The 26,400-nt window shown below is 41.6% G+C and overlaps 1 protein-coding gene across 3 annotated transcripts in view; it reads left to right on the top strand.

The window, feature by feature from the left end:
* Positions 1 to 15,909, top strand: part of RGMB (repulsive guidance molecule BMP co-receptor b) — a 29,732-nt gene extending 13,823 nt beyond the window's left edge. For all 3 annotated transcript variants that reach the window (XM_032403940.1, XM_032403939.1, XM_032403941.1), the window contains one exon: positions 12,512 to 15,909. In XM_032403940.1, coding sequence (XP_032259831.1) covers positions 12,512 to 13,180 — 669 coding nt within the window. In that variant the 3' untranslated portion in view covers positions 13,181 to 15,909. The remainder of the gene's footprint in view (positions 1 to 12,511) is intronic.
* Positions 15,910 to 26,400: the final 10,491 nt, after the last annotated feature.

Raw genomic sequence — 26,400 nt, 5'->3', positions numbered from 1 at the left:
GTGCTGCTAAAATTGTCTGAGAGCACTCATTCGTTTCACTGCCTTCAGCGCCGAACTAAATCACTGGTCCTGGTTGGCAGGAGCAGTGAGGTCCTTAAGACAGTTCCTCAGTCCTGGGAATGTGGCTTCTTGAGCGAGCCCTCTTCAAGGTCCTCTTTGTGATCCCTAGCTGCCCCTGAGTACCTTTCTCTCATCACAAAAAGACAAAAGGTTGGGGGGGGGGTGGAATCTAAACGGAATGAAAGAAAGTGAAGTCCTCTGTATTCAAGGGGCCATTTCTTAGCTAAGCCTTTTCCTTTGTCCACATAGCAAGCAGTGAGTTCAGGGCAGCTAGACCTGCAGCACTCAGCAATGTGGCCTTAGCTCCCGCCCGTCTGCTTTCTGTCCCCCCTTCCCTGGGGAACTTAGTGTGGTTTTCCAGTTGGTCACAGTGCATACTGTGGGCTTCCTCAAGGCCACTCGTGCTGTTAGGCCCTCCACCAGCCTGTTTGGCTCCCTCTCTTCAGAGGAGTCTTGTGCGGTTGCTACTTCGCCAGGTAGGTGTGTTCCTAAAGGGGAGGCCAGGGCTAGCTTTTTATTTCCACCCCAGGGGCTGCGGGGCTTTCTGGCACACCTCCATGCCTCGGCTGAGATCCACACCAGCTCTGGGCCATCTTCCCCACCTTTGGTTGTGAGCAGCGGCTTCAGGCCTGCAGGCCCTGGAGAAGAGAGATGAGAGGGACAAGCTTAGAACTGGCAGAGTTGGCTAAATAGGAAAGAGAAGCAGGTTTTGTTTTTAGGGGAGGAGGAAACTATTTAGGTTCCAAAGAGGACACGTATACCTAGCTCCCCTGGGCCTCAGATAAATAGGCTAGATCACCTGTGCAGATAATTATCTTCTGTACCACCTCTTGCACATTTTGTTTGCCAGCCCCTTCATCTCCTCTTGACTTCACTCTGTGTATCTGTGTATTTCTGTTTAAGTGGACTTATATGCCATGATTACAGAAAGTGATTTTGGAGTGAATTTTCTGGGAAGATTCTGTACTTTACAGATATATTCCTAGCAGCCTGTATTAAGATTGCCTGTCTCTCGGGTACATTTAAAGTGATTCCTTTTCCAAAAAAATTCAGGAATGCATTTATTGTACACCTAAACAATGGGAATACTTTTTAAACTTATTTTTTTAGAAGTACTTTGGATACCTTTGGTTTATTTTTCTATTTGTTTTAACGTAATCATGTCCTTTTCCATCACTCCAGCTTTGTCATCCTGTCCTTCAATCTCAGTAAAACAAAATTATGAGTAGGAGGGGAGATGGGGGTTGACAGCAGGTTCCTTTATAGATCGGCTACAGAATTTTCCATGCTTCCTCCTTCAGTGAGAAAAGGTGGTTTACCTTAAAGTGTTTGTATTTGGGAAAGAGGTGTGGTGTTTGTCTTGCCCAAGCCAGGTGACTGCAGGCCAGGTGGGTGAGCGCTCTGATGTGCCTTGCGCGCTCCTGCTATGGCTCTGGGCTTCCAGCTCCTGGTAATCCCATGGGCAGGAGCACCAGCGCCTCTCCAAAGCATGGGAAAAGGGCAGGCCCGGCAGTTATCTATTTTTTGAAGTCCGTAATTATCCCTAAAATCCAGATTCCAGCTACTTTCTGGGAAATGCCTGAAAACTTGGACTGGTTGATGATACTAGAGATGTAGGAAGACTTTAGATTGTTCGGTTCATTCTTGCTTTCTGTCTCCTTCAAACTGTGTAACCCAAGGTGTTTCCTCGTGATACATCGTACTCCCTTATGGGGTCCTAGAACCTGACTTGGGTCCTCTCCTCTCTTCTGATGCCCCTTTGCATGTAGATGTTATTCCATATAGTATATGGGCAGGTAAACCAGTGTTCTGGACCCTTTCTCTGTTGGTTACAAAAGCAAAGCCTGACGTGCCTGCATTTCAAAGATTGTTCACTGTCATTTTAAGCAATCTCTGGATCAAGGTTGGAGAAACCATCCTCTTTGGACCCCAGGCCTAGCGCATTTTCTTTGTGGCCAAGTTTTTGTCCCCTATTATGTTTTTAGTATCTTTATGGAGATCATCTGAGCTACACAATGGTGATCATTCTTATTTTTATCAACTCAAGAAGATGCCTCGTACTTTGACAGCAGGATTGTATTTTGAATATATGGACACTGTTCTTGCATGTTGCATTGTTACGGAGGGGACAGTGACATTTTCTTTGAGAATATAGAGCCCTTTCTTTCCAGAGATCACAAACTTTCTGGCAGATATATTGTAACTAACTTAAAGGCTAAAATTGCTCTTTCTTTTGTTGGGATTACCTGTTACGCAGGAAATTCTTGCCATCTCTTTATAATTGTTCCTTGTCTTGGTCCTCATTTTTTGCAAAAATGGTTACCAAAAAAAATACTGATTGAGGCATATTGGGGAACAGATGGGGAAGAAGTTTGCAGTTGTAGCTTCCTGCTCAGTGTAATCATTTCTCTGATAAAAACGTATGATTAACGCAGCACTGCCACACGTCATATGGCCTCCTTTGGGGGTGGGGGGGCGGTGAGGGAGATGCAGAGGTGATTTCAGTCTCTGTCTCAATCTAAGCACATAACAAACCTGCAGCAGTCGGTGGAGCATTGTGGGGCTTGTGTGTAAAACTAGCCATTCGAGGTTTCTTTCTAGAACATTGGTAGGCTGGTTCTAGGTGATTCTAGAACATTTGTAAGCTGGTTCGGGTGTTTCTACTGAGCAAGTTGTCACAGGGGTCAAGAAGGGGCCAGAGAGATGGGCTGATGTACTCTGGGCATTATCTCTCCACCTGGTCGCTGTCACAGGTCACTGTTTTTACTCCTGGGATTTGGCATGGTCTCCCTTTCCACCTACCACAGTCATGGTGGCCCCTCACTTACACCTGGATCTCCTTATTCCCATAGGGTCTAGAACCCTGGCTTACACCTAGATTTCCTTATTTCCAGCAGGGTCTGGAACCCTGGCTGCCACTTTTAAAAGGTTGTTGGTCTTTAATACCAAAAGCTTTCTAGAATTTGACTGTCTGAGTCTCCAATTCTTAAATTCATTTTTCTGGTCTATCTCATTTTTAAAAACCATGAAAGCATATCATCAATGACCTTCTCCTCCCTGAATTTACTTATTGTAGAAACAATATTGAAACAGTAAAGAATAGTTTTTAGAAGAGCAGAAGTCAGCTATAAATCTAGGTGGTAATGTTCTTATTTTATCCTTTTCCATTTCCTGCATAGCTCCTGTTTGATTTGGGTATAAGAATTTAGGCTCAGGAACTACCTAACTTTGTTTCATACAGGTTCAGCAAATTTTCTGTGGAGGTAAAAGGATTTCCAAGTATTGGGGGGGGGGGGTGCAGAAAATGGAGGAGAAATTATTTGCTGTATGGTATATCCCGAAGCATGAAAGATCATTTTGTAAGATAAATGGGCCTACCTTGGTTATTGTTTATGCTGTACTTTTTATTTTTAAGATTTTATTTATTTGAGGGGGGGCAGTGAGCGTGCGTGCATGAGCGGGGTGCAGGGGCAGGGGCAGAGAGAGAGCAGACCCCCTACTGAGCAAGGAGCCCCACGTGGAGCTCGATCCCAGGACCCTGGGACCGTGACCTGAGCCGAGCCTCAGGCAGATGCTTAACCAGCTGAACCACCCAGACGCCGCTATGCTGTACTTTGTGTACAGGCTACATCATCGTATTGTCCGTGTGCATTTAAATACCCTGGGTCATGAGTCTTGTACCATCTTAATTCTCTAGAATGAAGAGACTTAAAGATGTTAGTAGAAACCATCTAAAATTGTGTAAAGTTTATATCTGTGTATCTCCTAAGTCCTGTATTTTGAATCGTCCTTCACTGTACCACTCCCTCTGTCCCAGCTGTGGTTTAGGAGGAGGAGACTTTGAGAATATCCCGCATTTGTAAATGAACATAACCCATCTCCTGCCCAAGCCAGGCAGGTTTCCATCGCGGCGCCTGCCGGTGGGCCTCTTTAAAACAGAGCCAGGCTCCTGCATAGTTGAACCGAGCGGCACAGGCCAAGTCTGATGCACAGCTGAGCGTTACAGCTTCTTTTACTGTCACGTTTCCCAGTGTCTGTCTCTGCCCTGTTAAATTTTCTTTGAGTCAACATTTTGAGAGGAAGGGGCGAGAAGGAAACATTGGATGGTTGGTACTTTTCTGTTGGCTTCAGTTAATGCTAACCAGTTTCTGCCCGCGCGGCATGTGGCCCCTAAGAAGTTACCTATAGTAGTGAACAATGCAGAATCTGCCTTCCCCATTCTGTCCGGATTTGTTCGCACTGCAGTAGAACTTGCTCTTCCACTGTTTTGAATTTTGTGTTCTCGTGGGTGGGGTAACGGAAGGACTTTTTAAACTGCTCAACTTGTCAGTGATAACTAACAAGAATAGCAACACGCATCTAAGGTACAGACTTGAACTGTGAAAACACGGCACTGTTGCTTGTAGAAAGAGCTTTCGGTGAAACTGGGTCTGTGGCGAGAGGAGTTCTTTGTGTCCAAGTTAGCTGGTTATTTTAAGAGTGGAAGCCAAAAGAATGTTTGGCTAATTCTGGTGGGGTTGTTTGAGCGTTAGAACACAGTCTGTGTACTGTGGGTAGATTGATAGGACAGCATTTAAACACTAAATTCTCCCCTGCTCTGCATCGGCTCCTGAAATATAGGGGGTCCGGGTTTAATGTCTACACCGAAAGGCGTGTGAGAGTGTGTCCATGCGTCGCCCTCTGCGCTTGTGTGCTCCTGCTCTCTTCCTCTCTCGCTGCCTCAGGCCGATGAAGACCAAGGATACTGTTTTGTAGCATTTCAGTTAACTGGCTTGAAATAGAGGGTTGTTGCCTCTAACCTCCTCTTTCCTGAATGGGCTTTTTTTTTTTTTTTTTAATAGCCCTGGGAACTTGAAATTGAACCTAGAAGTGGTAGGGTGTGAGTGTACTGTAAAGACCTTCAAGCCCTTTTACTTTTTTCAGTTTTGAGAGGTGATTTATAGTGATCGGAGGCTGTGATTTCCTAATCCCCATTGCTTCGGGCAACAGCTATGCTGAACCAAGGCCTAGAACTGTTTGCCAGAGGTCCTGCTCTAGGGCCTCAGGATCTGTGGCCCTGCCCCCTCCCCCACAGGGGATCCCTGAAGGCAAGACCTGTTAGGGCAGATTCCGGCCCCTAGAGTTACTGCCTCCCTCAAAATACTTCTGGCCTCTGGTCAGAAGCCCAGTGGCAGCTGAGGCCTGTAATACTGTCCACACATACCTAACTTCCCATCTAGAAGCATCGTGAGTCCCTACACGTGCTGGCCTCCTTATAATGCGAAGTCTGAACAGAGCAAACAGACATGTTCCATGTTGAGTCCTCTGAGTGGCTAAGACTCAAGGACTCGAGGCCTTTCCTCCGCGTGCCCAGCGCAGCATGGCTCTGGTCTGTACAAGGAAGCTGGCAAGTTTCACTGTCTCGGAGCCTATTTATACTTCCAGCCTTTCTTGTCTTCTGTCTACAGAAATTACTCTTTGGAAGTCGACGTTTTTGTGCCTCTTTCATGTATCATCCGGGGCCTGCTTCCCTTTCACTCTTGCATATTCTTTCCAGCCACTGAGCTTCATGCTTCTCCTCTGGACCACCCTAGGAGCCTCAGCCGTGGGTGTCCTTCGCCTCTGCTTTGGTTTCTTCTTTCTCCGTCTGTTGCCAAGAAGCCCTCCAGCGGCCAAGGCAGCCCTTGTTCCTGCATGTATTACCTGGGGCAACACTGAAGACTAAATAAAGCTGATCCATTCCATTTCTCTGGAATCCTGGAAGTGCTCCTAGAACAGAGCTCTGTGCAAAGAGATTCTGAGGGTAGAGAAACCTATTTTGAGACCTCTTTTGAAAGTATCAGGCCCTTAAGCGCTCATTCCAGCCCTAAGAGGAGTCTAGGGTAAGATTTTTCATCTGCTGCCCTCCCTTTAACACATGTACTATCTTTCTGTTAGCGTCTAACAAAATACACTTTTCTAGGTCTGAAGTTCAGCCTTCCTGTAGGTGGATACTTGATGTATAGGATATGTCGTAATTGTAAAATTATACTTCAGTTAGTAACCATCTCAACCTTTGCCCTAAATACTGTATATATAAATACGTTTTTGTTTTGTTTTGTTTTTCAATTCAAGTATCCTCTGTCAGTGTTATATTAGTTTCAGGTGTACAACATAGTGATTCAACAATTGCATACATTATAAAATGCTCACCACAGTTAAGTGTAGTCACTATCTGTAACCATACAATGTTATTACAATCTTACTGACTATATCCCCTTTGTTGTACTTTTCATCTCCAGAAGTTACTTTATAACTGGAAGTTTGTACCTCTTAATCCCCTTTATCTCTTTCCCCCATCCTCCCACTCCCCGGCCCCCATCCCCCAGCCACCAGTTTGGTCTCTGTATTTTGAGTTTGTTTGTTTGTCTAGATTCCACATACAAGTGAAATCATATGGTATCTCTTTCTCTGACTTACTTCACTTAGTCCAGCACCTTCTACATCCATCCATGTTCTTGCAAATGGCAACACCTTGTGTGTGTGTGTGTGTGTGTGTGTGTGTACACACATCTTTATCCATTCTACTTTCAATAGACACTTGGAGGTTGCTTCCGTATTTTGTTGATTGTAAATAATGCTGCAATAAACGTAGGGATGCATGTATCTCTTCAAATTAATTTTTATTTTCTTTGCATAAAGACTCAGCACTGGAATTACTGGGTTGTATGATATTTCTATTTTTAATTTTTTGAGGAACTTCCATGCTGTTTTCCACAGCGGCTCTGGAAAGTGGCTGCACCAGTTCACATTCCCACCAGCAGTGCACCAGGGTTTCCTTTTCTCTACATCCTCACCAGTACTTGTTATTTCTTGTCTTTTTGTTATTTCTTGTCTTTTTGATACTAGCCATTCTGACTGGTGTGAGGTAATCTCTCATTGTGGTTTTCATTTGCATTTACCAGATGATTAGTGATATTGAACATCTTTTCACGTGTCTGTTGGCCATCTGTAGGTCTTCTCTGGAAAAATGCCTATTCAGGTCCTCTGCCCATTTTTTTTCTTCCAAATTCTTATTTAAATTCTAGTTAGTTAACATAGAGTGTAATATTGGTTTAAGGAGTAGAATTCAGTGATTCATCACTTACATATAATACCCAGTGCTCATCACAAGTGCCCTTAATACCCATCACCCATTTAACCCATCCCCCGCCCCCACCTCCCTCCCTCAACCCTCATTCAGGTCCCTATTGTTAAGAGTCTCTTAGGGTTTGCCTCTTCTCTTTTCTCCCCCTTCCCAAACATTCATCTGTTTCTCTTAAATTCCACGTATGAGTGAAATCATAGGATATTTGTCTTCCTCTGACTGACTTATTTTGCTTAGCATAACACATTCCAGCTCCATCCACATTGCTGCAGATGGCAAGATTTCATTCTTTTTGTTGGCTGAGTAATAATCCAATGTATACATACATAGCACATTGTCTTTATCCATTCATTGGTCGATGGACACTTGGGCTAGTTCCATAGTTTGGCTGTTCTTGATAATGCTGCTGTAAACATTGGGGTGCACGTACCCCTTTTGAATCTGTATTTTTAAAAACTTTCCTCTGCCCATTTTTAAATTGGATTTATTTTGGTGTCTTTTATATATTTTGAAAATAATTCTGTTACCAGGTACATCATTTGCAAATATCTTCTCCCATTCAGTAGATTGCCTTTTTGTTTGTTGGTTTCCTTCACTATGCAAAACCTTTTTAGTTTGACGTAGTCCCAGTAGTTTATTTTTGCTTTTATTTTCCTTGCCTGCGGAGACATATGGAGAAAAATGTTAAGTCCAATATTCAAGAGATTCCTGCCTACGTTCTCTTCTAAGAGTTTTATGGTTTCCAGTCTCACATTTAGATCTTTAATCCATTTTGATTTTATATTTATGGTGTAAGAAAGTGGTCTACTTTTCCCAACACCATTTATTGGAGAGACTCTTTTCTCCATTGTATGTTCTTGTTCTCTTTTGTCATAGATTAATGGACCATATAAGCATGAGTTTCTTTCCGGGCTGTCTGTTCTGTTCTCTTTATCTGTGTGTCTGTTTTTGTACCAGTACTGTACTGTTTTGATTACTTCACCTTTGTACTATAGCTTGAAATCAGGGATCGTGATGCCTTCAGCTTTATTCTTCTTAAGATTGCTTTAGCTATCCAGGGTCTTTGGTGATTTCATACAAACTTCAGGATTATTTGTTGCAGTTCTGTGAAAAATGCTGTTGGTATTTTGATGGAGATTGCATTTAATTTGTAGATTGCTTTGGGTAGTGTGGACATTTTAACAGTATTCTTCCAGGCCATGAGCATGGTATATCTTCAATATTTGTACATCTACTTATTTATTTGTCTTAAATTTCTTTCATCATTGTTTTATAGTTTTCAGAGTAGAGGTGTGTCACCTGGTCGGTTAAAGGTATCCCTAGGTATTTTATTCATTTTGGTGCAATTATAAATGGGATGGTTTTCTTAATTACTCTTTAATAGCTTCTTAGTGTATAAAAAGGCAACAGATCTCTGTATATTAATTTTGTATCCTGTAACTTTAGTGGATTGATTTATTCTAATAGGGTTTTTGGTGAGGTCTTATCAGTGTCATCTGCAAATAGTGAGGGTTGTACCTATTCGTTACCAATTTGGAATGATTCCTTTTTCTTGTCTGATTGCTGTGGCAAAAGTAGACATCTTTATTTTATTCCTGATATGAGAGAAAATTGACCATCAGAAGTAAAGACGAGATGTTCTAGACCTAGTGATAGAGCATGTGAATTTTTTCCTTTGAAGCATGTACCCTTACTGGAGTGGTTGCTTTTTGCTCATACTTGGGGACTTACTGTAGAGGCTGGATGCCACTGACCTGGGTAAGAGTAAAAGGGGCTGTGAGCAGTATTCTCTCAGCCTCCCAGAGGTGCCTGTTTTTTTCCAACCTATAACTGCACCCCGAGGATCTGATGCAGTAGACATGTCAGCTAATTATATGAAATAGAATTCATTTTAGCTTCCTTTACCACAAGCAGACTTTTAACCAGGTACTTATCAAAATTGTGTTTCTCTCTGTTCCAGCCTAATTTCTGTGACTATTTCAGCTTGCTTTTGTTGGCCCATTTTAATCCAAGAGCTAAGAGTCCCTTGATCTGGGAGTCCAGTTCTGGAATTTGAGGATTCTGGTGAATCCTCAGGTTCCTATCAACCCTGGGGAGGTCCTGCACCTGCAGCGCCAAATAGCCTGACTGAACCCTGATAATTGTTTCTTCCAAAATACAAGCAGCACAAGTAGTTAAGCGTACAGCCTTCAGGGAATTCTGCTGTTTGAAAACCTATGCCCAGCGCTTTGCAAAGCTGTCGAGCCTAGGGAAGCCGTGTCTGCCTCTTGGCAGAGCAGTGCCTTGGTTCTCCTTCCTTGGCTACCTCGCTTTCTTTTTAATGCATTTTCTTTGCATGGTGGAAAGGAGAGGCAGGTGCGTCTAAACTTTGATTTTTCACAGCGAACTTTAAAGCCTTATATCACATGTGGAAAGATTGATTTGTAGCTGCTCTGTCTTCCGAATAGACCTTGTGGGTGGTAAAGATCTCAGGGAGTGAAACATTAAAAATGAATGAGGAGAACTAGTTTGTCTGAGGTAGGGGTTGAGAGGGACTTGGTGGGAAAGGTTTAACAAAAGGCATTGATGTTTTAAATGCACAGAAATGCCGTCCATCAATAATAAATGGTGTGGCTTAGAATAGATGTGCCACATTGAGTTATTACAGCATACAGATCAGTTCACAGAAGGGGAAAGTAAACAGCATGGCTGGTGTTTTTAAATTATCTGTTTGAAAGCATTAGAATATAGTTTTGAATATCCTCTTTTGCTATCAGAGCATAAAGAGAAAACATTGAGAATTTCCAAACATTCTAAGTTTTGATTTTTTTTAAGACTTAATAAGAATGAACAAATTCTGTTTTTCTGAAAATGAATTTCTGGCCTTACCTGGCTGAATGCCTTTTTTAAGAGCTTGAGTTGTAATTGTATGAGGAATGAAATTAACATTACAGAATGTTAAGTCAGGTACAACTGTTGCCTAGTGTTTTCCGTACCTACATTGTACCCCTAGATACCTCTTCACTACATACTCAAACCACAGAGGACCACTCAGGAAACCCCTCCTGTGGTTTGAGATTGATTCATCCTCACCCTCAGTATTTTGATGCAAGGGCTAATTCTGTACATTTATTTGCTCTGCATGAGAATTTTCACCCAGAAGAGAGACAAAAAGAAATACCAGCTTCACTGTCTCATAGAGAAAATGAGTCTTAGAAAGCTGGACAAAAATCTGTTAAGCAAACTGGGATCTTGGGTCGGTGTAGACCCTGGTGCCGAAGTCAAGCTGGGAGTGTTATTTGGTCTTCTAGAGGGATGGGAGTTAGTGTTAGCGGCACAGGCCTAGCAGAGGACAGTAATGCAGGGGGCGTTGAAATGACTCTGGGGTTGGAATCGGTGTGCTTCGTGAAAGCACTAGGCTTGGTAAGGCACGTGGAGCTATTCTACTCGTGTTCATATCGACCCTCGCTTGCCCGTTTGGGAACTTGTTTGGAATCATCTGTTGTCTCAACAAAATTAATTCTCCTTTTTCCTAAGATGAACAAAAAAGTACTTAATTCTTGCAAGTAATGTGAATTTATTTTAATTTGAGGTTTGTTAGGATAGAAAGAAAGAGTCTTTGAGTGTGAATGCTCCAGTTGAAAAGGAGGACGATTGTATGAGAAGTCTTACTCACCCTTATTGGAGCCATCTGTGTTCGCTTTCAAGTCTTTCAGGTGCAGAATGTACTTGAATTAATCTTTTCACCTCCAAGGGATCCTAGCTTGCCCTAAAAAAAAGCACGTGTCAAACTGTCTTTAGAGCCACCAAATAAATCTATTTTATAGTCCCATTAGATATCTCGCTCAAAATCCACTCTGGAAGGTCCTATGGTTGGATGCACAACAAATTTCCTGCAGTCATCTCTGGTCCACCTCCTTTGGGTTGTTAAGAAGGTGTTGAAATGTGAGACGGCTGGTAGTGAAATGAAATTGTGGGTCAGGGTAATTAGGAAGGGTGAAAACCCAGCATTTTCATGGTACATTGTCTGGCTTTTAGTTGAAGCTGCAAACAACGGATATGAACTAAACCAGTTGCTCCCATGCAGCTGGTTCAGATCTAGCTTTATAAACTGGCTGAAGTAAAATGAAATGGCTGGAAAATTCCAGTCAAGTAACACCACTGGGAACATGTGGAGTTAAATAGTGTGAGTAAATGCTGGCCCGGTTGAGGAAAAAAAACTACAGACACAAACTTGAGGGTGGTGGTGAGGACTTGTAGAGAGGGCTGGGGAGGGGACAGGCAGGGCATTTTATGGCCTTTGTAACAAGGGTCTATTGTTTGGATCAGTTCCCTTGCAGGAGGTAGGAGGTTTCCTCTATCCAGGGAAGTTTGTAGAGTGGCCTGCCTACCTTCTTCCTTGACTGATAATTTTTTTTTTCTTTAAGAAGAAAGAAAAATAAGCCATCACTTCAGTTCCTGACAGTAACACCAATCTCAAAATGTTGTCTTTCTTCCCACCTTGTGTGACCCAGAAGGCCCCGTCTGTCTTCATAGTCCTCTTCCCTTACACCACGCATACGGGAGGATGTGGAGTATGTTGGAGGTGAAGGTTCAGTGTCTTCTAATTGTTCTAAATAAGGAAGGAAAATGGGTTTACTCAAGGAAAGCTTCTGTAGTATCAGTTTTTGCTGCTTAATTTGGAGAATTGAGAGTTGGCTCGAGAAAAAAAAAAACTTGAGAAGTTCAAGGGCCGTGGTGCTGTTTGGGGAAAACATTTGCTGTAACTAGGTTGAGGGTGTTTATTCTCTGCCACTGCCTGGGAGCTGGATTTGCCACGTGATTTCCCAGTCGCAGGGGTTAGCCAGTCATGTGAGACATGTGATGAAGAGACTTAGAGAAATCTTGGCTGAGGCATGTGATTGGTGGCTGTGGGTGGGATGGCCCCCTCCTCGACTCTGCTTCACTCCCGGCGTTTGTAAGAATGTTTGTGGATGAAGAATCTTTTTAGAAATCAAAGTTCCGATGGGTATATTATTAATTACGCCCCGACGTTTCTACAGGACTTGGAGTCTTTTTCTCTCGGAGCTATACCACCACTCATCTGTCCGGGGAGGAAGACAAGACACCAGATTATCAGTAAAAGTTACCTGTACCCCAACAGCATACATAGTTCTGTTTTAGGAAAGAGAATTTTTCTTGATGGACAGTCCCTAGATTTGCAGCAAATTTTTATTCTAAACCTAGAGGACTTTTTCTTAACAGGGACACCTTTCATTGGTGAGGCCAAGCCCGTGGGCTGTGGTTAGTGATGGGCTCCAGACTGGAGGGGAGCACCGGCTGTGTCCCTGCCCACCTGCTTAAATTTGCATGTGTTCCTGCCCACAGATAACCATCATCTTCAAAGCTCACCGGGAGTGTACAGAGCAGAAAGTGTACCAAGCTGTGACCGATGACCTGCCGGCGGCCTTTGTGGATGGCAGCACCAGCGGCGGGGCTGGCGACCCCAGGAGCCTGCTGATCGTGGAGAGGGAGAGTGGCCGCTCCGTGGAGATGCACGCCCGCTACATCGGGACCACGGTGTTCGTGCGGCAGCTGGGCCGCTACCTGACGCTCGCCATCCGCATGCCCGAGGCCCTGGCCATGTCCTACGAGGAAAGCCAGGACCTGCAGCTGTGTGTCAACGGCTGCCCCCTGAGCGAGCGCATTGATGACGGGCAGGGCCAGGTGTCTGCCATCCTGGGGCCCAGCGCGCCTCGCACGTCTCTGGCACCGGCCTGGCCGGGCTACACCCTGGAGGCTGCCAGTGCTCAGTGCCACGAGAGGATGCCCGTGAAGGACATCTATTTCCAGTCCTGCGTCTTCGACCTGCTCACCACTGGGGACGCCAACTTCACGGCTGCCGCGCACAGTGCCTTGGGGGACGTGGAGGCTCTGCACCCGCGCCGCGAGCGCTGGCACATCTTCCCCAGCGGCAGCCAGGGGGTGCCCCACGGAGGCGGCCCCGGGGCTGTCACTCTCGGACTCCCATGCTTGATCCTCATTGTGTTTTTGTAGGGGGCGTCTTGTGTTTTTTTTTATTTCTTGTCTATAACAGAATTTTAAAATATATATTGTCATAATATATTGAGTAAGAGAGTATATATATATATATATATATGTATATACCATGTATATGACCGGGTGTGTGTCCGGGGGCCCCCACCAGAGTGTACATATTGTGTTCGACTGTCTCTGTGGATGTTGGATGTAGTGTTGAGTGTATTGATTTTGTTTTGCCGTTTTGTGAAATATTTTATAACGTCCCTGCCTGGGGACCTGTTAGAAAGCACTTTATTTTTTATATATTAAATATTTATGTGTGTACCTGGTCAGTACGTATAGTACATATACCCAGACACCAGACGCAGCGCTCCCTTCGACGAGGACCAGGGACGGTGTGTGGAGCTCTTCCTGGCCACTCGATCCTGCCTTGGCCCCTGGCTATGGATCTGCCACCCCGGGGGCACAGCTTTCACTCGCCACCTTCTGGGGGCAGCTGCGTCCTTCCTGTGAGCCAGGGGGTGTCCTTAGCGGCCTCCTGCCCTCACTCAAGGTGGACGGACCGCGAGCTGCCCCCCGACAGGCGCTTGGGCTCTTGTGAAACAATGCATCTCGACGGCACCCTCGCCCTCCTCCTCCACAGCTCTCACTTTGTCAGAGGGCAGGGAGACTATTACCACGGTTTTATAAACTAGGATCGTTTTAGCTGAGCACTTACCGTATGTGGGGTTGAGCCAGACAAAACTGCTGTTTCGATAGGTCAGAAGGGTCTAGAGGTGGCAATTTCACGGATAAATACCAGGCGTGTTGCTAGACCCGAGGAGCTCTCAGACTTTCCCTCATCCCGTGTCCCTGTTGAAACTATCACATGTTGCTCTTCTAATTGTGCAAGCCCAAGTTCTTAGCCTTCTGGTCCTTGGCTGCTGGCACTCAGAAACACACTGTTCCCTGTCTCTACCCCCCAGTAAACCTGCCTTAATCTCACCTTATGATCCCAGAGATTAGGGTTTGTTGGATTCTTGCTTCATATCAAGGCCCAGTTCCCATCACAAAGTTTGCTGCTCTTCCTTGCCCTCCACACCATGGTCTTCCTCACAGTCGCTGATGTATCTGTATACATGATGGAATGAACAGGGTGTTAGACGACAGGAACGCTCTCTTGGCCTGACCCAGTATGCGACTAATTGGGTGCTGGTTAATCCAGACATTCTAAGCAATGTTGCTCCCCAGGCGCGCGCTCTCTTTCATCAGACACTCTCCCTCTTAACATCTGTAGTGAGTAGTATTTTGTCAGTTGCTCATGTCACGTGGTAAAATTCCTATAAAGTCTCTCCTTGCCTCGTCCCTTTCACTGTTGGCATCCCCTTGCAAAAGGAAAGCACCACCAACAAAATGCAAGCACCATGAGGAAGTGAGTTCTAGGGTAGGTAAATTGCTCTTGTATCTATGTAAATGTTTGGTACCAAGGAGAAAGGATACAATTTGTACCTCACCTAAGTGCAAGGAAAAGTCAATGAACTTTAAATACCACAGCAATTTGGATCCAGATTGTGCTCAGTTTTATATGGCCAGGTCATTTCTGCCTTTTGCCACGTCCCATTGATTAGGCTCACTGCCAGAGGCCCCGACGGGCAGGAAAAAAGGATTTTGTTTTATGAAATTCTATTTCTTAGTGAACTGAGCTATCATCCGACCACAGGATGGAGTTGTGGGTTCGTCTATAGGTGGCAATCCTCCTCTCGTTTTCTGGTGTGTGACACAATCATCTTGGCGAGTCTGGGAAGATCACAAAGGCATCCTGCTGCTTACTTGATAAAGATGCAACACCAGAGAATTGAAACCTAAACCGGTTAACCTTTTATAAAAACTGGACTGGAGCCTACCTGCCATCGGCTCTGAACTGAGGCTGTTTTTGTTCACCTATGGAACCGTGTGCCAGGTTCAGAAGCTAGAGTTAGCTAGTAACTTCGTTATGTAATTGAGTAGAACAAAGGAGGAAAAATAGAGTACTTATAACCACTATTCTTGTGCAAACAGTATAAAAGTGAAGTAAAAGCAGTAGAAATTTCTACAGTATCTGGCTTTAGAGTGTATATGATTAATAGAACCTTTGTCCTTTTCAGGGAAAGCAAAACCACCACCTCGACTAATAGTTGGGGAAAGACACTTAGGCTGTGTGGCCGCATCATAGAGGTGGGAAGGCCACTTAAAAGCGTTCTGTATCACTAGTATTTGTACCAGTGTATTTGGCTATTGTCCCTTTACAATCAGTGTCCCTGTACCACATTTACGGTCCCCACAGATAACTCAAATACAGATGCTTCTCTAGAGAAGGACCAGGTTGTTTTTCCGTTTCTTTTCTAGGACTTGTAGAGAAACTACTATTTGTACATTTTGGTTCTTTAAATCCTCCTTAGCCCACAGAGTTTCGGGTTATACCAACATGTGGATAGGCTGTAGCTATTCAAAGGTCTCCTGGGGGAGCTTAAAACTTGGGGGAAAACACTGGTTTTCACAGATGCTCCACATGGCTGTCTTTAAAAGACTCAGAACATTTTTTTTTTGTCTTTTTCTTCTCTTTGTTATGCTTGGAAATTCCCAGTGTGTCGAGTCTTTGCAAAGAAACCTTTAGATGTGGTTCATAGGTATATGAATAAGTATCTGTGTAAAACAGTGAGTGTGCGGTGTGTAAATACTTTAAATTATTATGCTAGAAAAATAAAGTTACATACCATGCTGTGGAATGTTTGTTCTGTGATTATAGTGACACCTGCTGGAAGAACTGCAGAAGACAGGAGCCGAAGAAAGGGAGCGAGGGTGTGTTTGTGCCAAATCCTTGGCGATTACTAACAACACATTGTACAACCTGCCCATAAACTCACTTATTTTCTAAACTACATCTTTCTTGTAGGTTTTCATTTTTAAGTTTAAAGCAATTTCAAATAAGTCAGTGGCTGTGAAACTGGTCCACTGGTATCATCCCAAAGGTCTGTCTGCAGTAATAGTTTTGGTGACTTGCAGACATGGGAACTGCACTGTGGTTCTTTTAAGAAAGCGTGGACTGCAACAACTTCCTTCTGGTGGGAAAGACTTGGGGGCATGATTTTTTTTTTTTTTTTTTGGCTTTGGGAACTTGTAAATCTCCTTTTCTTGGGTGTTCTAAAAAGAGACATCACAAGATCTCAACTTGTTCTTTGTGCAAGAAACATGCCGAAGGGTAGCAAAACTTGAAAAAGAATTAAACCCAAACTTAAGTCAAATACTAAATGGGACAAATTCCAACTGGAGGAAACCTATATAATCATTTCTTAAATAGAAGGTTTAATCCGTACTCTTAGTGTTTATCTGTAGTTCAGAATTAAAAATAAAAGTCATCTGAAACACACAAAATTGGATGACAGTGATAAAGCCACTGACTACCTAATGCATAAGCTGGTAGTAAATGAATACTAAGAAATAATCCACATCAAAATGAAGTCTATGCTTAGAAGTCAAAATTTCTCTTTCAGTGTACTCTTTATGTCCAGAATCCCAGCTTTTCAGGGATTGAAATTTAAGTGACTGCCCAAAAACCTAACAAAGAGGTCTTTATTGTCTTAAACAGCAAACGGAGACTTTAACAAACCCTAAGAATCCTGTTATCTGATTATTTTTTTCTTTTTTTTTGGTAGCCACAACATTTAGCATTCTGCTGCCTGAAGGCAGTCAGACTAATGCAGTCTTGGATTGCAGCAGTCCCTTCTCAGAAAAGATACTTTGTTTATGGGAACAGCAGGAAAAATCTCTAGCAAGGTCTTTGCATGTGTACCAAGGAGTATCTCCACCAAGGAGCATCTCCCTGCATCAGAGAATGTAATTAATAAGACAAGGAGAGGGGAAAGGAAAGGGGAATGGAGAAAGGAAAGGGGAATGGGGAAAGGGAAGTGAAGGGAGGGGAGAAAGAAGAGGAAAGGAAGGAAGGAAAAGAAAGAAAAGAAAAAGTGAGCAGTTCATGGTTCCTTATCTGACTGCCTAGCTCACCATATTGTTTCTCCTTTCATTCATTTTCTGTCTTCCAAATGGAAAAGGCATATTCACAACATTATTATTTAAACTGTATTTTCCTCTAAACTTACTACTCTCTATCTCCACCAAGTAAACAAGATGTGTAACACTATCAACTAAATAATAGGATATACAGCCTTCTGTACCCAAAATATGAAGCATATGCTTGGAGTGCAGAAGTGTTTGTGTTTCTTATGAGTAACATGTAGATGTATAAGGAGAGTGGGGCATCTACAGCCCAGGAGGATACGCTAACAGATCCTACACAGGTGGAATGTTCACCCTTCCCAGGTTACGATGATGTTCAAACCAAGTGAACAAACCAGTCTGGTCAGCTAACGTATATTAAAGTATGTCCATCAAACTCCAGCAAGAAGAAAACGGAGCCAAGTTTTCTAATTGAGAGTTCTTCATGTAGGACAGTTCAATGACCCCCCAACTTTTTTAAAATTATAATAATGAAAACTCCCAACTCCAGAAAAAAAAAAAAAAAAGGCACTCTGCTACCAGATGTAATACATAAGACCAAACCGTACACAAATTAACCAAGTAGGAACTGCACTTGGCATAAATGACATATTAAAAAAAAAAAATGATCATCTCAATCACTAATATAGCAGCAGCACCTAAATATGTGAAACAAATACTAACGGACATAAATGGAAAATTGACAGTAATACAGTAACAGTAGGGGACTTTAATAAACCCTGCTTACATCAATGGATAAATCACCCAGACAGAAAACCAGTAAGGAAACATTGGCCTTAAATGACTCATTAGACCAAACTGACTTAATAGATACATATAGAACATTCCATCCCAAACTGCAAAATAGACCTATTTTTCAAGTGCACATGGAACACTCTCCAGTACAGATTACATGGTAGGCTACAAAAGAAGAATACATTCAAGAAGACTGAAATCCTATCAAGCGTCTTTTCTGACCACAACATTATGAAAGCAGAAATTAATTACAAGATAAAGACAAAACAAAACAAAAAAACACAAACACATGTAGACTCAACAATACCTAAGTGAACAACTACTGTGTCAGTGAAGAAATCAAAGAGGAAATCAAAAAATATCTTGAGACTAATGAAAATGTAAACACAACTTATCAAAATCAAATGCAGTAAAAGCAGTTCTAAGTTCATAGTGATACAGGCCTTACCTCAAGAATAAAGAAAAATCTTGAATTATCTACTTTATACCTAAAGGAACTAGGAAAAGAAAGGTAAAGCTCATAGTTAGTAAAAGGAAATCATAAAGATCAGAATAAAAATAAAGATTTAAAAAAATGAAAATATCAATGAAACTAAAAGCTCGTTCGTTGAGAAGATAAACAAAATTGATAAACCTCTAGCCAGACTCATCAAGAAAAAATGAGAGGCGCCTGGGTGGCTCAGTCGTTAAGTGTCTGCCTTCGGCTCAGGTCATGGTCTCAGGGTCCTGGGATCGAGCCCTGCATCAGGCTCCCTGCTCGGCGGGAAGCCTGCTTCTCCTTCTCCCACTCCCCCTGTTTGTGTTCCCTCTCTCGCTGTGTCTCTCTCTGTCAAATAAATAAAATTAAAAAAAATAAAATAAAATAAAAAAAAACAGGGCCCAAATAAATTAAAAAAAAAAAAAATGAAAGAACTTACAACCAATATAAAGGATCATGAGTGGTTACTACAATTATTGCCAACAAGTTGGAAAATTTAGAAAAAAAAATCATTAATTGCTACAAACACACAACCTTCCAAGAATGAATCACAAAAAATAGAAAACCTGAATAGATCCATACAAGAAACAAAATTAAGTCACTACTTTTAAAGCTCCTAACAAATAACATTTTAGGACCAGACAGCTTCACAGGTGAATTCTACGAAATATTAAGGTGTTAGTACCTGAGAAAAAAAAAAAAAAAAAGGTGTTAGTACCTATCCTTCTTGAATTATTCCAAAAAATTGAGTAGGAAGAAATGCTTCTAAATTCATTTTACAAGGCCAGCATTATCCTGATACCAAAACAAGGCAAAGACACAACAAAATAGAAAACTATACACCAATAATCCTGATGAACACAGATGCAAAAATCCTCAACAAAATATTACCAAATTCAACAATACATTAAAAGAATCATACACCATGATCAAGTGGGATTTATCTCAGAGATGGAAGGATGGTTCAACATCTGCAAATCAATCAACATGATACTCCACAATAACAAAAAGGATAAAAGTTCTATGATCATCTCAACAGATGCAGAAAAAGCATTTGAAAGTTCAACATTCATTTGTGATAAAAACTCTCAAGTGGGTATAAAAGTAATGTACCTCAACATAATAAAGTCCATTTATGACAAACCCACAGATAAGATCATACTAAATAATGAAAAGCTGAAAGCTTTTCCTCTAACATCAGGAGCAAGACAAGGATACTCACTCTTGCCACCTCTATTCAGTGTAGTACTGAAAATCCTAGCTGTAGTATTTAGCCAAAAAAAAGAAAAAAGAAAGAAAAAAAAGGCATCCAAATTGCCAAGGAAAAAAAAAAGCACCCTTATTCTCAGAAGACACAATCAAATATACAGGAAACACTAAAGACCCCACCAAAAAAACAAACAAAAAAACTACTAGAATAAATGAATTCAGGAAAGTCACAGGACAAAAAAATGGACGAACAGAAATTGGTTGCATTTCCATACACTAATAACAAGCTATCAGAAAAAAAAATTAAGAAAGCAATCCATTTACAATTGCACCAAATAAAACACATAGGAATAAACTTAACCAAGGAGGTGAAAGACCTGTAATCTGAAAACTATAAAACAACAATGAAAGAAATTGAAGATGACACACGTACAAAAAAACATTCCATGCTCATGAATTGAATGTGTGCCTTCAGCTCAGGTCATGATCCCAGGGTCCTGGGATTGAATCCCCCATCAGGCTCCCTGCTCAGTGGGGAGTCTGTTTCTCCCTCTGCCCTTCCTCCCACTCATTCTCTCTCTCTTTCTCTCTCTCTCTCTCTGTCAAATAAAATCTTAAAAAACAAACAAAGCAATCTACAGATTCAATGCAATCGCTATTAAATACCAACAGCATTTTTCACAGAATTAGAACACATAATCCTGAAATTTGTATGGAACCACAAAAGACCTTGAATAGCCAAAGCAATCTTGAGGAAGAAAAACAAAGCTGGAGGTCTCACAATCCCTGATTTCAAGTTACACTGCAAAGCTACAGTAATCAAAACTGTATGGCACTGTCACAAAAATAGATACATAGATCAATGGAACAGAATACAAAGCCCAGAGAGAAATTCACACTTACATGGTCAATTAATCTATGGCAAAGGATGCAGGAATATCCAATGGGAGAAAGACAGGCTCTTCAACAAATGGTGCCAGGAAAACTGGACAGCTATGTGCAGAAGGAAGAAACTGGACCACTTTCTTACACCAAGCACAAAAATAAGTTCAAAATGGATTAAAGACCTAAATGTGAGACTAGAAACTATAAAACTCCTACAAGAAAACATACAAAGTAATTTCTTCGACACTGACCATCTAGATATGTCTCCTCAGGTAAGGGAAACAAAAGCAAAAATAAACTATTGGGACTATGCCAAAATGAAATGCTTTTGCACAGCAATGCAAATGATCAACAAAATGAAAAGGCAACCTACAGAATGGGGGAAGATATTTGCAAATGATGTATTCGATAAGGGATTAAAATCCAAAATACATAAAAAAACTTACACAGCTTGACACACACACAAAACAATCCAATTAAAAAACAGCAAATCTTGGGTGCCTGGGTGGCTCAGTCGGTTAAGCATTTGCCTTCGGCTCAGGTCATGATCCCAGGGTCCTGGGATGAAATAAGTGAGCTAGAGAAAGACAAATACCGTAAGATTTCTCTTCTATATGGAATCTAAAAAGCAAAACAAAGACAGACTTACAGATACAGGCAACAAATTGTTGGTTACCAAAGAGGGGAGGGGGCTGGGGGTCAGGCAAAATAGGTGAGGGAGATTGAGAAGCACAACTTCATTGACTGGGTTGCACTTAGAGGGTTTGGAGACAGGGCCTGTGATGCTTGCATCATAACCTTAGCTCTTATCTGTAGATCCTTTCCAGACTAGGCCAGTTATAACATTCTTAACTTTTCAGAATGGCTTATAGTAGAGAATGACAAAAGGCAAGAGGCTCACCATGGCCACTGAGCAAGTCCTCCCATTCTCTGATCTTAGAATTTTTTTCAAATATATCAAGTGAGAGGAGAGGAGTTGTGAGAAACTGCACACAGACTCAATAAGAAAGCAACACAGACAAAGGTTAATGAAAAGATGTTGAAAAGGACTACAAAATAATAGCATTGGGAAGGAGAAAGTGACCAAAAAGTAAACAGTGTAGGAGGGATGACTGAAAAAATTGTATACCGCTAAAAAAAAAAAAAAAAAAGACATGGAATGGAGATTCAAAAATGCAGGGAATGCCAGAGATATTTATGAAGAAAAGCAGTGGCATGGAATAATCAGATATCCTCTGTATCAGTCAGGGTTCTTCCTGAAATAGAACCAATGGAATATATATATAACCACATGTACATATATAAATATAGATAGTGATGTGCTGCATATATGGCCGTGTGTGTGTGTGTATACATACATTACATATATGTAAATATCTACAGTTGACCCTTGAACAACACAAGTTTGAACTGCATGGGTCCATTTAGGATTTTCTTAACATTTTCTCTCACTTAAGAATACAGGATATAGGGGCGCCTGGGTGGCTCAGTTGGTTAAGTGTCTGCCTTTGGCTCAGGTCATGATCTTTCAGTCAACAGTAGGCTATTAGTAGTTAACTTTTGGGGCAAAGTTATATGAGGGTTTTTCACTGTACCGGGAGTTGGGACCCCCAGGCCCTGTGTTGTTCAAATGTCAGGTGTGGGGGGACAGGGAATTTGTTATAGAAATTGGCTCATGCAGTTATGGAGGCTGAAAGGTCCCACCATCTGCCATCTGCACACTAGAATACTGGGAAAGCCAGTGGGAGAATTTAGTCTGAGTCCAAAGGCCTGAGAACCAGGGCACAGCTGGTGTAAATCCCAGACTTTGAAGGTCCAAGAACCAGCAGCTCTAATATCCAAGGGCAGGAGAAGATGGACGTCCCAGTGCATGAAGAGAGAGAATTCACCCTCCCTCCATCTTTTGTTTTTTTCAGGTCCCAATGGATTAAATGATGCCTACCCACATTGGTGAGGATGGATCTCTTTACTCGTTCTACTGAATCAAATGCTAATTTCTTCCAGATACACTCACACAGGCACGTCCAGAAATAATGTTGTACAACTCTCCGGACATCCTTTAGTCCACTTAAGTTGACATATGAAATTAAACATCACATCCTCCTTTTATATATTTGCTTTTAAAATTTATTATACATTGCCTCAGGCATTGGAAAGAGTAATAACTGATCAAGACTCTATGATTTCCTCAACAAAATTCAATTTGAGCTACCGCAAGCACAAAGGGAGGAGTGGGAGAGTTCTTCTAAGGTTTCAGAGGTAGCTTACAAAATCCCAAGGGCAGGGTGGAGTCAGGCCCACAAGGCTGAAAAATGCCTGGAAAGGCATTAGGGTCTCATCTCTGCTTTTGATTCTACAAGTACTTTTTTCTCTCTCACTCTGCAGGCTGCTTTCTCTACTTCACAGGAACTCTTAGTGGAACATGGCCACCTCACCAAGTTGTAGTTCCAGCTACCCACAGAGAGTTTAAATCCCTAGGAGCAATCTCTCTGGCCCAGCTTAGGACAGATAGGGAAACAGAACACAAAATGGGCAGGGAGTCTCTCCTTCACTTCATCACAGACTTCCATGAAGTTTTGGGATTTTAAAGCTCTAGGACATTGGTGCCCACTTTTTTCAGGCTCTGGGAGGGAGGGAGAGAGGGAGGTAAGGAAAGGAAGGAAAAGAAGCAAAGGAAGGAAAAAAGGGAGGGAGGAAAACAAGCTAAAATTCAACTTAGTGATGCCACAAGAGTAGAACTAGGACTGAAATTAGAAGAAACAAAGAAGGAAGGAGTGAAGAATAAGGTGACAGATGTAACCATTATCATCATAAAGACTCCAAGCTCATGGTAACCACTTTTTCTGACACTTACCTATTAGGAATACCAAGATGGAGGCTGTGTGAAAGAGATGAAGTTAATACTAGAAATGGGCTGATCTTACACCCAACAGAGGGGAAGCAAAGGGATTTGTTGATCATCTATTATGTCAGTGCAAGCAACTTGCAAACTCCATGTGGTTTGAGGAAAATGAACAGAGGTTGACTAATTAGGGTGTGATCACCAAGCAATGAGAGGTGAAGCTTATATTAGCATCCAGGTTCACTGAGATTCTAAAGTCCATGCTTGCCATGTGAAACCATGCTCCAGTCCAATTGTGTTTTACTGTTGCTATATGATTTACATTAAATTATAGCACCTACTTGAATGAAAATGTTAAGAAAGTCTAGATAAGTAGCCTATTAAAATCATTCTTTTATGAATAAATATTACAAATTATTTTGTTTGCATCTAAAATATTTGAGGATGTTGTCATAAGAAGGTAAATCATATATCTATAATCTTACTTAAATACTTTGGTCAGTTACTATAAAAATGAACTTCACCATCCCTGTTTGAATCAACAGGGTCAAAATTTAAAAATATTTAGGCTGTTTTCTGTGTAAATACTGATATAAGCACATGTATGTGTATAACATCAATAAAATCTTATTAAAGGGGTGTCTAGGTAGCTCAGTCGGTTGAGCATCTGCCTTCGGCTCAGGTCATGATCCCAGGGTCCTGGGATAGAGTCCTGCGTTGGGAATCCCTGCTCAGCAGGGAGTCTGTTTGTCCCTCTCCCTCTGCCCCTCCCCCACTCTCTCTCTCTCTCTCTCAAATAAGTAAAATCATTACAAAAAATAAATAAAATCTTATATAAATATCAACATTACTAACCACCTCACAAAAACATGCTGAAACTTGTCAACTCATCATAACCACATTCTTTGGCAATCATGGGATAGGACTATAAGTTCACTTTATAAAGTAACTCCCTGCAATTGAAGAGGGATCTTAATGAGTAGAAGAATTGGATGGAGTGTAATGTTAAAGGGAAGAGTTACTCAGTTAACAAACATTTCTTGAGTACCTACTAACTACAAAATACTGTTGAATGCTAGAGATCCGAAGCTAAATAGCCTATTTCCTTACCTAGAGAAACTTAAAGTCTAGCAATGAGGAACATTATGTTCAACCCCCAGTGCTCAACTTTAAAAAGGAAATGTTTTTAAATGGGCTAACACAGTTTTCAAAAAGCAACATTTCATTTCTAGACTGTCTATTCACAGTTTCAATAATGTAAAGTACTTTCTGTCGTGGTTCTATGGATTAGCTAGACTCAGCCGGGTGGTTCTTCTTTGAGCTCTCTCATGCAGTGGTGGTTAGGGGTCACCTGGGAATACAGTAAACTAAATGCTCACTTGGGGGGACCTGCGTGGCTCAGTTTATTACACGTCTGCCTTTTGCTCAGGTCATGATCCCAGGGTCTTGGGATCCAGTCCCGCATCAGGCTCCCTGCTCAGCGGGGAGCCAGCTTCTCCTTCTCCCTCTGCTGCTCCCCCTGCTTGTACTCTCTCACTTCTGTCAAATAAATAAATAAAATCTTAAAAAAAAAAAAAAAAAGTGAGCAGAGTACAAAAGCAGGTTCCTAATGCCCAGCAAAGATCAATCAAATGGAGTTAAGGTCTAATACCAGAAACCAGCAGAGCATCACTTACTTCCACTACATTCCGTAAGTCAGAGCCATCACAGGACTTATCCAAATATAAGGAGATGGAGAAATAAACCATCTATTGATGAGGGAGTATCAAAATCGTATGTAGACGATCATGTAGGATTAGACTTATCTTTAGATATCTTTGGAAAACACCATCTGACAGATATAAAAGCATTGTTTTGACCAATATTTTATTTCAAATTATTTTCACTTACTTTTAAAACTTTAAATGCAGTAAATTATCATCTATCTAGCTTAAGTTATCCTATCTACACTTTCCTAAGGGAAAGAAAAAAATGCCTCATTTGGGGAAAGAACTCCCTTCAAATAGTAAGATAAGTACTAGTTCATGTCTAACATGTACATCACACACACCCACACCCCACCTAGAACAGACACAAGTCTTCAATATGCAAGGCAAGATCATAAATCCAAACACAACTTTCACTGATTATAAATCTACGTGCTTATCTTACAGTGTCATATCTTTTCAGCTCTTCATCAATTCCAACTGAAATTAATCTACTGAAATCATTTAGATGAGACTGTTAAGTGTTTCAGACTGTATAATCATGTCTTCTTGGAATTTACAACCTATGTCAAGGGGCAGAAAAATATTATCTCTTCTTCTTGATGAGTCTTAACAACAGTTGGTGTGTCCCTTATTACTGTTAGTTTTTTGGCTTTTTTTTCCCCAAATGGCTATCAAAACAAGTTGCACAAAATACAGAATTGAGTGGACTTTTAACCTGTGTTAATTTAGAAACAGTTTCAAGCATCTGTTGTTGTTCATCAATAGAGACGAGATTACTGTAAAAATCTCAACATTTTTCTATAGTGCTCTGTATAAAATAGAAATGTGAATCATTTTTACAGTAACTAACACAAATTAACTTTGGTGAAACTGTTCTCAACTCTTCATTTCTTAATAGGGTCATTTAGGTAGACTTGGAAAACCCCAAAATATTCTCCTGATGCTTAAAAATTTCTAGGTCTCTATATATTTTAGTCTTCTTATAAAGACAATTTACCTAAGTGGGGACTTAGAAAAATCCCAGATGGTAAATATATGGGTTCTTCCAGAGCCAGAAGAGAGAAAAGCATATTAGAAGATTGCAGTTTTTCCTGAGAAGGACTTCCTCCTGCCTCACTTTTTGGTGCAATGGAGAGAAGTCCATACACCTCCTATTCTCCATGAGCAAAGATTCAGTCTTCTTTCCTAGCTCCCATCCCCAGTGTAAGCCTTGTTGCCATTTATCAGTATACAGAGTCCTGAAGGCTCCCAAGCTCTCTGAATGATGAGGTTAGGAAGAAAGTAGCAGGAGGCTGGTTCACTGAAGGGCACTTTGAATCGATTATTAACATGTGTTGGGTATGCA

This window comes from Phoca vitulina, unplaced genomic scaffold (genome assembly GCF_004348235.1).
Source record: "Phoca vitulina isolate PV1807 unplaced genomic scaffold, GSC_HSeal_1.0 scaffold6, whole genome shotgun sequence".
Lineage (NCBI taxonomy): Eukaryota > Metazoa > Chordata > Mammalia > Carnivora > Phocidae > Phoca > Phoca vitulina.
Note: the sequence above shows the minus strand (reverse complement) of the source record. Positions and strands in the feature narration are given on the sequence as shown.